This window comes from Acomys russatus, chromosome 11 (assembly GCF_903995435.1).
Source record: "Acomys russatus chromosome 11, mAcoRus1.1, whole genome shotgun sequence".
Classification (NCBI taxonomy): Eukaryota; Metazoa; Chordata; class Mammalia; order Rodentia; family Muridae; genus Acomys; species Acomys russatus.
Genome location: NC_067147.1, coordinates 12,339,794 through 12,352,198, shown reverse-complemented (window position 1 = coordinate 12,352,198; position 12,405 = coordinate 12,339,794). Strand labels below are relative to the sequence as shown.

Sequence of the window (12,405 nt, the reverse complement as noted above, 5' to 3'; positions counted from 1 at the left end):
AGGAAGGAGACATAATTGTTTTTTAAAAATTGGAAAACTAACATAAGGGCAAGTACTTGAGTCTCAGATACTCAAGACTCTGGTCCACTAGGTGGCAATGGTCATCAGTGTCTGGGATGGCAAGTGTTGATTGCTCTGTGACCAAGCAGGCCAGTGAACAGGGAGGGACGAAGTCCCAACTGGGGTTCCCCAAGGGAACCAGGCTGGGTCTGCCTCCGGGCCGCGCGGGGGCGCTGTGGCCGGGGCGCTGCGATGGAGGCTGAAGCGGGGAGGAGGCGGGAAGAGCGCGGCACTTCCGCTGACTGGCTGGCTGGCTGCTGGGGCGGGCGGCGGAGGGAACGGAGGGAGCGCGCGGCCCGGGGACTCGCTTACCCCGGTCCCCCCCTCCGCCGCACGCGGCTGGGCCATGGACGCCAGGTTCGGGGAAGGGGGGGGGGGGGGGGAATCGGGCCACGTGACCGAGACCCCAGGGCCACGTGACCTAGACCCCAGGGCTTGGGGAGGCGGGGTGGGGTCCCCCAGCTGCAGACCCGCGTGGCATAGCCGGGAGCCGGTGAGGATGGGCGCTCAGCATGTGGCCTATGCTTCTGGGGGGCTTCGGGATTGTCGGGCTGAGGGGGATGCGGGACAGTGGTGCTTTGGAGCGGGAAGGAGGTGGGGGGGGCGGGTGCGCCTGTGGCCTTAACTGCCCGCAAGCTGCAGGGAACAGAGGCGACCTATGTGGCTGGACAGGCGGGGCCGCCCCCGGGAAGGGAGGAGGTTCTGCCTGGCCTGGGCCGGACCCCCGAGAGAGAGGCTCTTTGTCCGTCCCGCTGGGCTGCAGCAGAGGGGGCGGGGAGGCCACTGGGCACTTTCCCTGGTACAGTCCCCTCCGGAGGGTAGAGGGGCTGATGAAAGAGCGGCAGCCCTAACCGCTGTTTCGGCTGTCCCAGCAGATGGTGGGTAGTGGTGGTGCTCGCAGCGCTCCCTTCCTTGGGCGCAAGTGAAGAGTCACCCGAAGCCCCTTCGCAGTCCTGGACACAGCTGTGGTTCTTCCGCTTTTTGTTGAATGCAGCTGGCTATGCCAGCTTTATGGTACCTGGCTACTTCCTGGTGCAGTACTTAAGACGGAAGAACTACCTGGAGACAGGTAATGTGGCCAAAGGGAGGGGAAACGAGCTAGGTCCGGGTGCGGGTGTTTGTGGACATTCAAAGTGGACTGGGACTTGGGAAGGGAGGGAGGCCAGTAGGTTAGGCAACAGGGCTGGCCGGCCTGGAAAGGTGTGGAGTTTGACTTTGTGTGTCTTCTTCAGGCAGGGGTCTCTGCTTCCCGCTGGTTAAAGCCTGTGTGTTTGGCAATGAGCCCAAGGCCTCTGATGAGGTTCCCCTGGCTCCCCGGACAGAGACAGCAGATTCCACCCCCTCTTGGCAGGTCCTGAAGCTGATCTTCTGTGCCTCCGGGCTCCAGGTAAGTAGACAGACTCCCCTTTCTCTTTCCTGGTTGGGTAGGGTACAAACATCCAGGGATGTAATGAAACCAAAGTCGTCCTGCCCACCACAAAGGTGTGTTAATTTAAGTATGGTTGTGTGGTTCTGTCCCTACAGGACACAGCCCCATCCTGAAAGTATTAAAAGAAGTGCTCCAAGCCGGGCGGTAGTGGAACACGCCTTTAATCCCAGCACTGGGGAGGGGGGGGGGGCAGAGGCAGGTGGATCGCTGTGAGTTCGAGGCTAGCCTGGTCTACAAAGCGAGTCCAGGATAGTCAAGGCTACACAGAGAAACCCTGTCTCAAAAAAAACAAAAATTGCTCCTTTTTCCCTTCCCTTCCCTCCTTCAACACCAGTACTGAACATACACATAATATCTAATGTGGAACAGGGCCTATCTTTATTATATTTCTTCCTGTGCCTTTGTTCTGCTCTGTATAATATATAATCTTACTGACAAAATTTTGGGGAAAGCCAAGCAGGGTGGCACAAGCTGTCATCCCAGCTATTTGGAAGGATGAAGCAAAGGGGTTCAAGGCCTGCGTCTGGCAGTGGTGGCCCGGCCTTTAATCCCAGCACTCGGGGCAGAGGCATTCAGATCTCTGAGTTCAAGGCCAGCCTAATCTACAGAGTGAGTTCCAGGACAGATAGGGCTACACAGAGAAAGAGAGAGAAGAAGAAGAAAAGGAAAAAGAAAGCTCAAGGCATGAGCGCTTTCATGTGAGTTTCTGTCTAAATGTAAAATAAACTCCAGGCGTTGTGATGCATTAATCCCAGCACCAGGTAGGTGGAGCAGGTGGATTTCTTGAGTTGGAGGCCCGCCTAGTCTCTATAGCAAGTTCCAGAATAACTAGTGCTGCATAGTGAGCTCTTGTCTCAAAATAATAATGTGGGGAATAGCTCTGTGGATACAAGTTTAGGCAGCCATTCTGCCTCTGAGGAGGAGGCTATCACAGGCCATTTGGAGTCGGGGGCCAACCCACCTTAGGTGTACGTTGAACTGCAAGTGTCCAGCCCTCCCTGAGTTTTCCAAGCATTCCAATTTGTTTTGACTTGGAGCCAGTTCTAATGGACTCACGTCATGAAGATGGACAGGGTTTGGTCCTAAAGCAGGTGTCACTATGATGGTGACTACAAGGTAAACTAAAGCTTAGGAAAGAAGCCACCACTACAGAGGAACCAAAGAAGGATGGTGTCAGTTATGTGCAACCATTCCTAGGAAGAGGGAAATGGAGACTTCTCCTGTCTTAACTGTCGCCATCCTCCACCCTTCCTTTCCCAGGTATCCTATCTGACTTGGGGTGTACTGCAGGAAAGAGTGATGACCGGCAGCTATGGGGCCACAGCCACATCGCCAGGCGAGCATTTCACAGACTCACAGTTCCTGGTGCTAATGAACCGCGTGCTGGCACTGATCGTGGCAGGCCTCTACTGTGTCCTCCGCAAGCAGCCCCGTCACAGCGCGCCCATGTACCGGTACTCCTTTGCCAGTCTGTCAAATGTGCTTAGCAGCTGGTGCCAATATGAAGCGCTTAAGTTCGTCAGCTTCCCTACCCAGGTGCTGGCCAAAGCCTCCAAGGTGATTCCTGTCATGATGATGGGAAAGCTGGTGTCTCGGCGCAGCTACGAACACTGGGAATACCTGACTGCCGGCCTCATCTCTGTAGGAGTTAGCATGTTTCTGCTGTCTAGCGGACCAGAGCCCCGAACCTCTCCAGCCACCACACTCTCAGGCTTGGTCCTCCTGGCAGGCTACATCGCTTTTGACAGCTTCACCTCAAACTGGCAGGATGCCCTGTTTGCCTATAAGATGTCATCAGTGCAGATGATGTTTGGGGTCAATTTATTTTCCTGTCTTTTCACAGTAGGCTCACTCCTGGAGCAGGGGGCCCTCCTGGAGGGGGCACGCTTCATGGGGCGACATAGTGAATTTGCGATGCATGCCTTCCTCCTCTCCATCTGCTCAGCCTTGGGTCAGCTCTTCATCTTCTACACCATTGGACAGTTTGGAGCTGCTGTCTTCACCATCATCATGACCCTCCGCCAGGCTATCGCCATCCTTCTCTCCTGCCTCCTCTATGGCCACACTGTCACTGTGGTGGGGGGACTGGGAGTGGCTGTGGTCTTCACTGCCCTCCTGCTCAGAGTCTATGCTCGTCGTAAGCAGCGGGGAAAGAAGGCAGTACCCACTGAGCCCCCAGTGCAGAAGGTATGAGTCCAGTAAGACTACCTTCTTGAAGAGGCACTGGCTCAGGGGCAAGTCATTTCTCAGAGGATTGGAGCCCCAGAGGCAGCCTCTCTTGCCTTAAGAGCCCCACACTTCACCCAAATGAGTTATGGGTCTGAGTTCCAGAGTTGATCCCCCCAATCTCTGAATCTGACTTGGTTGGTGGCCTGGCAAGCCAGCACCAGGCCTTTCCTTGGTCCCTTTTTTTTTAACACCCACCCCTTGAGACTACCAGACACCAGCTGGGGATGAGAAGCACAAAGTGTTTTTAGGCCATGCAGATCCCCTGGGTGGCTAAGTGAAAATGGTGCTGTGCCAGAAGGGATGAAGCCCTGTCCCTTGAGCAAGTTCTGGTACTTGGAAGTGTCACCTTTTGCTCTTATTAAAACTACAGTGACTTGGCCCTGTGTTTTGGTTGGCTGAAGGGGGCTCAAAGGGCCCCAGAGTGAACACTGCTCAGGAAAATTCCAGTATCCTGAGTGTACTTTACAAGGAGAACAGGACTGTATAAAACTGCATCTTCTTTATTTTGCATACTTTTAATTTCAGAACAAAATAAAACAAACAAAAAAACCACAATACACAATACCCAACCCTGCTATTCTGTGGGAGGGGATTTTCCTGCCTTAAGGCACAAGGACAGGATAGAGGAGATTCTTCTTGACATGAGAGCAGAGAGCCAGGTGGGCCAAGGCTGCTAGGGGAACTATACAGAGGGCATGGGCTTCCTGGGGGGGGGGGGGGTCTTTAGTCTACTTCTTCCATGCGAGAGGCATCCTCATCACCCTCAAGTGGGGGGATCTCATCAGGAACAGCAGCACTGGGCTCCTCTGCTGTCACCTCATCTTCATCAATGCCTTTAAAAAAGAACACCATGAGATTAAAGCTACATAGCATTAAGGAGCCAGCCCAGCAATTTGCCACCTATAGCCCTCCTGACTCACCCAAGCCTAGCTTAATCATGCGGTAGATGCGGTTGGAGTGGGTTTGGGGATCCTCAAGTGAGAAACCAGAGGAGAGCAGAGCAGTTTCAAACAGCAGCACCACCAGGTCCTTGACAGCTTTGTCATTTTTGTCTGCCTCAGCCTTCTGCCGCAGGGTCTCCACAATGGGGTGGTCAGGATTGATTTCTAGGTGCTTTTTGGCCATCATGTAGCCCATTGTAGAGTTGTCTCTCAGTGCCTGGGCCTTCATGATCCGCTCCATGTTGGCTGTCCAGCCATAGGTGCTTGTCACAATGCAGCAGGGTGAAGAGACAAGCCTATTGGAGATTGTCACCTGGGGACAATCAACAAACAATGATGTAGCCTGGAACTGCTAATTAAAAATGAGATTCCCCACTACTCTGGAGGCTTAAGGATAACAGGCAACACAGCAAGGTTTTTCTGGCATGGGATAATCACTGTATAAAGAAACTTCCTACTTCACCAAGAGACTGATAGAATATTGCTGTGGGAAGGGCCTGACCTATGCTGCCTAATACCACTAGCCATAGAGCAGATTAAATTTCTGCTCTATGGGAGCAGAAGAAAACTTTGGGAGAAGAAAACTTTGAACATAAACTCACCTTTTCAACCTTCTTATCTAAGATCTCCTTCATGAGCTTGCAGAGATTCTCAAACTTTGCCTTGCTCTCCTCCATTTTCTTCTTCTCTTCCTCATCCTCTGGTAGCTCCAGGCCCTCCTTAGTCACGGAGACCAAGCTCTTTCCATCAAACTCCTTGAGCTGCTGCACGCAGTACTCGTCAATGGGCTCAGTCATGTACACCACCTCAAAGCCGCGTTTCCGCACACGCTCCACAAAGGCAGAGTTGGCCACCTGCTCTTTGCTCTCACCTATAAGGTTATTAAATTCTCTCAATGACCAAAAAGGCCTTCGCTACTTTTCCCTCCCCAATACCCACAACCCCAAGGCAGCTTTGATCAGATCCAAGCTCCCACACACCAGTGATATAGTAGATAGACTTCTGTGTCTCCTTCATGCGAGACACATACTCTGACAGGGAAGTCATCTCATCTCCAGACTGGGAGGTGTGATAGCGGAGGAGCTCAGAGAGACGGCGACGGTTTAGTGGAATCTTCATGGATTCCAAGCTTTAAAAAAGCAGAGAAAAAGTCCAAATATGAGCTAGAAAAATAACACCCTCAACACAAATTAGGAGAAAGCACTTGCCCATCTTACCTTTAAATTCTTGGAGAATGCCTCATAAAACTTCTTGTAGTTCTCTTTGTCTTCAGCCAACTCAGAGAAGAGCTCAAGGCACTTCTTTACAATGTTTTTGCGGATGACTTTCAGGATCTTGCTCTGCTGGAGCATTTCTCGGGAGATATTCAGGGGCAGGTCCTCAGAGTCAACCACACCACGGATAAAGTCTATCAACCAGAGCACAAAGCAAAGGGAACAGCTGGATCAGATTCCGTCTGGTAACCAGATGCACATTCAAACCACTCAGCCAAGTAAAGGTCTGAGGAGCCAGGGACGGTGGTTAGAGTCCACCGCTGCGTGCTGAAGGTCTGCTAGGTCAGAGTTTGCCTGTCCTACATACCCTAAGAGCCCTGGGGATAGATACTCACTGAGGTACTCAGGGATCAGCTCATCGCAGCTGTCCATGATGAACACACGGCGGACATACAGTTTGATGTTGTTCTTCTTCTTCTTGTTCTCAAAAAGGTCAAAGGGAGCTCGCCGAGGAATGAAGAGCAGTGCCCTGAACTCCAACTGCCCTTCTACAGAGAAGTGCTGAAAGAAACCCAGTAGGACATTGTAAGAAGACACCGGAATACCAACAGTGCCACACACCTGCCACCCTAAGAACAAATAAACCTAGTACGCTAGTAGCACCCATCAGAACCATGGCAGTCATGGCCACCACCCACATCCCCACGAGGAAGGAAAAAGTGAGCACTGCCCAGCACGGGCCTGAGTAGTTCCCAGCGACTATCACGTGCGTCTGTGGTTTTCTGTTCTCAGATACCAACCAGTTGAGCAAGTTGCTCCTCACCACCTCCACATGTGAAGCTTCTCACCTTGACTGCCAGGTGGTCTTCCCAGTCATTGGTGAGGCTCTTATAGAATTCACCGTATTCCTCCTGAGTGATGTCATCAGGGTTTCTGGTCCAAATAGGCTTCGTCTTATTCAACTCTTCATGATCAATGTATTTCTCCTTAATCTTCTTTGTCTTCTTCTTCTTGTCTTTGCCACTGTCATCCTCCTCATCTGATCCCACATCTTCAATCTTAGGCTTCTCCTCGTCATCCTTATCTTCCTCCTCTTTCTCACCTTTCTCTTCCTCTGCCTCATCATCACTGATCTCCTTCTCCCGTTCTTTCTCCAACTAAGTTATCAAATTGAATAGTAAGTTGTGGAGAACTTAATACCAGCAAAGCCAGAGGCCATGAGCCAACCCAACAGCCCGCTCAAAGACTGCCAAGCCCATACTCACATAGAGGGTGATGGGGTAGCCTATGAACTGGGAGTGCTTCTTCACCACTTCCTTGATCCTCCTCTCTTCCAAGTACTCTGTCTGGTCTTCTTTGAGGTGAAGGATCACCTTGGTCCCCCGACCAATGGGCTCACCTTTAGAGTGAATCATAGTAAGACATGGACAACTACAACAAAGTGGTACTTTGCCAAACCTGGTTTCTGAAGACAGGGTTTCTCTGTGTAGTCCTGACTAGCCTGAGAAGTCAGGGTGCCTCTGCTTCCCAAGTGCTGGGATTAAAGGTTTGTACCACCCCTCAAAAATGAGGCGGGGTGTGGCAACAAACCTTTAACCACAACACTCCAGAGGCAGAGGCCAGCCTGGTCTGCAAAGTGAGTTCCAGGACAGCCAGGATTATTACAAAGAAACTTTGTCTCGGAAAAAAAAAATTTAGATACACACGTACTTTACTGAAAAAATTTGGGGGGCTGGAGAGATAGTTTAGAGGTCCCAGCAACCACATGGTGGCTCACAACCATCTACAGTGCAAGCTAATGCCCTCGTCTGGTGTTCAGGCATACATGCAGGCAGAGCACTGTGTATGTAATAAATAATCTTCCCCTCCCAGACAATTTGGCCACGCAATGAATGTTGAGATCGACTCACCATGGTCTGCACAGACTGTGAAGGAGCCGCCAGCAGAGGACGCCCAGGCGTACTGCTCGTCGTCATTGTGCTTGGTGATCACGATCACTTTCTCTGCCACCAGATAGGCAGAGTAGAATCCAACACCAAACTGCCCGATCATGGAGATGTCTGCACCAGCCTGCCAAAAGGTTTCGAAAGTTAAGACAGTCAGTGAGATGCCTCTGCACAAGTAAAGGTATAACAAAGGATCCAATCCCTACAAGCTAGCGGTCAAAGATGCCTCTGACCTATCACATACACTAACCAGACAAGTTCTGAAAAACCATCAAGCCAAAAGCAGCAATGGATTGAAAACAGTGCGAGTGGATGGCCACACACCTGGAGAGCCTCCATGAAGGCTTTTGTGCCAGACTTAGCAATGGTTCCCAAGTTATTTATGAGGTCAGCCTTGGTCATGCCAATGCCTGTGTCCACCAAAGTCAGCGTGCGCTCCTGAGGATTAGGGATGATGTCAATCTTCAGCTCTTTGCCGCTGTCCAACTTGGAAGGATCTGTCAGGCTCTCATACCGAATCTTGTCCAAGGCCTGTAGGTAACAGACACAGTCACATCATTCCATTTGTCTAAACAGTGCCTCCCCTTTCAAACTTGTGGCAGATTTTTGGGATCAACTGCTGGATTATTCCTCAACCCCACCCACTGCATGTTTTACACAAGTGCATACACACACACTTCTAATAAGTCTTAAAGATACAACAGAAAACTTACATCAGAAGCATTAGAGATCAATTCACGGAGAAAAATTTCCTTGTTTGAGTAGAAAGTATTGATGATGAGGGACATGAGCTGAGCAATCTCTGCCTGAAAGGCAAAGGTCTCCACCTCTTCCTCCCCATGGTGCACTTCCTCAGGCATCTAAGAATGAAAAGATCGTGTATTATCAAGGCCCATGATGGCCCGCACATTTTAAAATCCAGTTCAAACTGCCTTAAACTAGGTCGTATCCATTCTGAAGCGATGAGACAGGGAAGGCAAATTCAAAGTGGAAAAAAAACCCCTAAAGGATGGCTCTTCAAAGGGCATGTTAAGAGCTCAGCTAGCTGGGCCAAAACACCTGCCAATACTGTAAAAATCCAGGAGACATTCATAACCCCAAACAACCCTGCGCATATCCAAATACAACTTTTTCATTTGGTCGAAAAACTTTTAACAGAAACAACACACACAACCGCGAGCATAATATTTCTGTTGTTCCATCTAACAGGGAAAGAAAACCCGAGGATGCAATCGGAGGCGCTCAAGGAGCAATTACATCAGGACAAAGAGTTAAAGGTCCACCATAACCGCTCACTGCGCAGCCTTGCACAGATAGGCCTCAACACAAGCAAAATGGTGGCCCAGCGGTCAAGCGACCCTCGTCACTGCCGGACATGCGTCGGTAGGAGCCACACGGGGAGGGGGCGCCACCATAACCCTCCCACCGCGCCGGCATCCGGGCACTGGGGCGGGGCGCCAGAGGCTTCCAGAACAATCTGAGCTCTCGGGGAGGGGAGGAGTAGGGGAGGGACCTAGGAATCTTCCCCTTTCCCGTGCCTGCCTCCGCCCCGTATCTCCTCCTCCACTGGGAGCGCAGGAAAGATCTGGAAGCAGAAAGCCGCAGAGGGTTCAAGCGTCCCTGCCAACCCGTGGACCCCTCCCCAAAGCCAAGCACGTTGGGAAAGGCGTCCAAAGGAGGTAGGAGGCCAAGCTCGCCGGGCCGTGCTGAGTCACGCACAGAGCAGCCCGCCACCGCGCGGACCCTATGGACCCTGCAGCCGCGCCCGGAAGTGGAGGGCAAACATGGCAGCGTCCCAGGTCGGCGGCTACCACGTGCGGCTGCCGACCACCTGGCTGGCTGGCTGGGCCGCGCCCCCACATCAGGCGCCCGGGAATCCACCCGCCCCAGGGAGCCTGACCGTGAGAGCCCCCGGGATTCACCACGAACCGACCCAAACACTCCAGACACGTCACCCCCCCCTCCATCAAGTCCCCACACACAGGCGGGCAGGAGCCTTTAGGACAGATGAGAACGAGGGAAGGCGCCCGGGAAAGAGCCCCGGGGAACCGCCAGGGGCGGGAGACCGGGGCCTTCCTTACCTTGACAGAAAAGCCAAGTCGTAGCACAGAGCAGGGTGGGCCCGGACCACGTCCGACTCGCACAGCAAGCCTAAGCTGCGCCGAGGTGACTCAAGAGAGCTCCCAAACGCCCCCGGCCGCCCTATATAAGGCGAAGCACAGCCCGAGCCCCTCCCTTGGATCCTTCCGCCTTAAAGGAGTGGCTGCCAGCCACGCACCTGCCGCCGCCCGCCCACCTTGACGTCATGGTCGCCAATCGTGAAGGGGGCGGGGAGGAGCCCGGCGTGGGCTCTGCGAGTCAATACGGTTTTGCAGCCCTAAAATCTGCGTGCCTAGGACATGGCCCTCATAACCTGGCCAGGGAGAATGCATATATTGTTAGTGATGTATCCACTGGTGAATACCCCAACGGACTCCCTCAGAAAACGAGAGGCAGGCTCCTCCACTCTCAAGGGTCCGTGCCTCAGGTGACCAACTCCACTGCCATTTTCCAGACCCGATCTTAACTAGAGTGTTCTGTACAAATCGCACATCAACACAACGGGATGATAGAGAAATTCGTTGTCCAACTTTTAAGTCCAACTCCGATCCCCCCACCCTCCAGGATGCTGCGGGAGGGGCAGCAACTGCAGGCGGGGAGAGGCTTCTCCGAGGGGAGGGGCGCGGGCCTGGGCTGGCAGGGACTCTTTGGCGGCTTGCGGCGGAAGGAGCAGCGGCGGCGGTGGTACTGCGATTTCTTCCAGCAGTTTCTAGGCCTGTCTCGGCGGTCTGAGCCCCTCCCCCCAGGCTCCACCTCCCCTGCTGCGGCGGGGGTAGCGTCTTCCTCGCTGCTGGGCTGGTCGCTACCTACTACCGAGGCCTTAAAACCGACCATATGTGTCCCCCCCCTCCCCAATTCCCGTACTGTGGGCTACGGTTGGACGGCCCTCTACGCGTGACCCTAGGAGGCCCACGTTGCTGTTGGGGTTTGGAGCACGGGGTGGACTGGAGCGCAGAGGGAGGAGGGATGGCTGTCCGGGATCAGTCACAGGGCATGGGAGCTGCGGGGGTGAGTGACTTACAGACACCTTTCTCTGAACAGAGACGGGGAGCTGGACGCTCCTGGGTAGAACACTCGCCATCCCTCACCCTCCGAGGTCGCCCACGTACACGGTGCGCGGGGACGTGTGCCCTCCCTTTGCGAGCACAGCAAGCTGTTTCTCAAGCTGGTTTCGGTTTTTTGTTGGTTTTTTTTTTTCCCCTAGTCCTCTTCCCTACTGCAGCTCTTTGGTCCTAGAGAGAAAAAGGTCCTTGTCTTTTCAGATTAGCTCTGGGCATCCGTATAAAGATGATGGTCAAGGGCTGGCCCGGTTCCAGGCTCCAGAACCAAGTTGCGCCAGTCGTCTCCCCACCCCACCCCAGCCCGGTTCTGCCTTCCCACTGAGGTGGGCCGCTATGCCTTACCTGCCCTGCAGCTGCCAATATGGCCTTGTCTTTTTCCCAGGCTGCATCTGGAAGCTTGCTGAACTGAACCCTCAAGGAGAGCGTGGCCACCCGTGGTCCATAAATGTCTCCCTGCTTTCCCAGCACTCTGGCCAGCCCCCCTCCCCTGCACCCCCGCCCGCACCTTTGTTCCCAGAGCTAGAGCATGCAGCCTGTCTTCTCTAATGTGGGTCCATTGTTACACCGCAGTTGCTCTCTTCTTCCGTGGCCTCTGTCTACTTGATTTGTTACCACCCCTGCACTGTCCTCTTAATTGGTGTGTGTGTGTGTGTGTGTGTCCGTGTCCCATAGAGAAACCAATGAATATAGAGACACTGGGTAGGACTGTTGCCAGGGAGGTCCCAGAGTGCTCCGTTGAATCATAACCAAGAATAAAAACATTCACGCCATATTCTTTAGCAAAAAGAGCCTAGCTGTTCTCTGGGCAGGACATTTAGCCCCGAGGTAGAGTTTTGTTGTTTTTGTTGTTTTGGGGGGTTTTTGGTTTGTTTGTTTGTTTGTTTGTTTTTCAAGACAGATTTTCTCTGTGTAATAGCCCGGGCTGTCCTGGAACTCTCTTTATAGACCAAGCTGGGCTCGAACTCAGAGAGATCCGCCTGTCTGTGCCTCCCAAGTGCTGGGATTACAGGCGTGGGCCACCATGCCCGGCCTGGGGTAGAGTGTTTACCTAACATGAACCAGGCCCTGGATTCCCTAGTTCACAGACTGCATTGACTGCCTCTCCGTGGCCTCTGGATAGGAAAAATGAAGGGTCCGGTGAACGGTAGTATCACTAAGGCCAGGGTCCTTCCTGTTCTGAAAGTGAGATGAGGCCAGGAGCTTGGTCTCTCTTGCCTGGACCCATGTCTGAAGCAGGCCAGGAGCCACTCCTATGCGTGAGCCTCCCTTTGTCTGGCCCCCAGCAATGACAGGACCAAGGCTCCTCAGCAGCTGCCTGGGACTTTCTCAGTTGGGAAAAGTTCACCTGGCACCGTGGTACAAACCTGTAATTCCAGAACAGGGGAGGCTGAGGCCAAGACAGGCTAAGAGTAAGATCCTATTGCA

At 53.1% G+C, this 12,405-nt stretch overlaps 2 protein-coding genes across 2 annotated transcripts; one reads left to right on the top strand and one right to left on the bottom strand.

Annotated features, from left to right (window-relative positions):
• The first annotated feature begins 288 nt into the window (after positions 1-288).
• Slc35b2 (solute carrier family 35 member B2) lies at positions 289-3,687 on the top strand. Its single transcript, XM_051152907.1, has 4 exons — positions 289-417; positions 936-1,129; positions 1,293-1,447; positions 2,750-3,687. The coding sequence occupies exons 1-4, from the start codon at positions 407-409 to the stop codon at positions 3,680-3,682; spliced, it is 1,293 nt and encodes a 430-aa protein (XP_051008864.1). The 5' UTR covers positions 289-406; the 3' UTR covers positions 3,683-3,687.
• Positions 3,688-4,336: 649 nt separating this feature from the next.
• On the bottom strand, positions 4,337-10,067 carry Hsp90ab1 (heat shock protein 90 alpha family class B member 1). The gene is given in 13 exon segments (XM_051152905.1): positions 4,337-4,551; positions 4,639-4,972; positions 5,262-5,530; positions 5,640-5,763; positions 5,765-5,788; positions 5,877-6,067; positions 6,269-6,434; positions 6,722-7,030; positions 7,139-7,272; positions 7,784-7,943; positions 8,144-8,350; positions 8,533-8,679; positions 9,901-10,067. Coding segments are annotated over 12 exon segments (2,175 nt in total). The 5' UTR covers positions 9,901-10,067; the 3' UTR covers positions 4,337-4,441.
• Positions 10,068-12,405: the final 2,338 nt, after the last annotated feature.

Excerpts from the sequence above, each read along its gene's own strand:
- Slc35b2 (XM_051152907.1), top strand. Across the intron at positions 1,130-1,292 it reads GAAGAACTACCTGGAGACAG|GCAGGGGTCTCTGCTTCCCG; the intron begins GTAATGTGGCCA and ends TGTCTTCTTCAG. Across the intron at positions 1,448-2,749 it reads TCTGTGCCTCCGGGCTCCAG|GTATCCTATCTGACTTGGGG; the intron begins GTAAGTAGACAG and ends TTCCTTTCCCAG.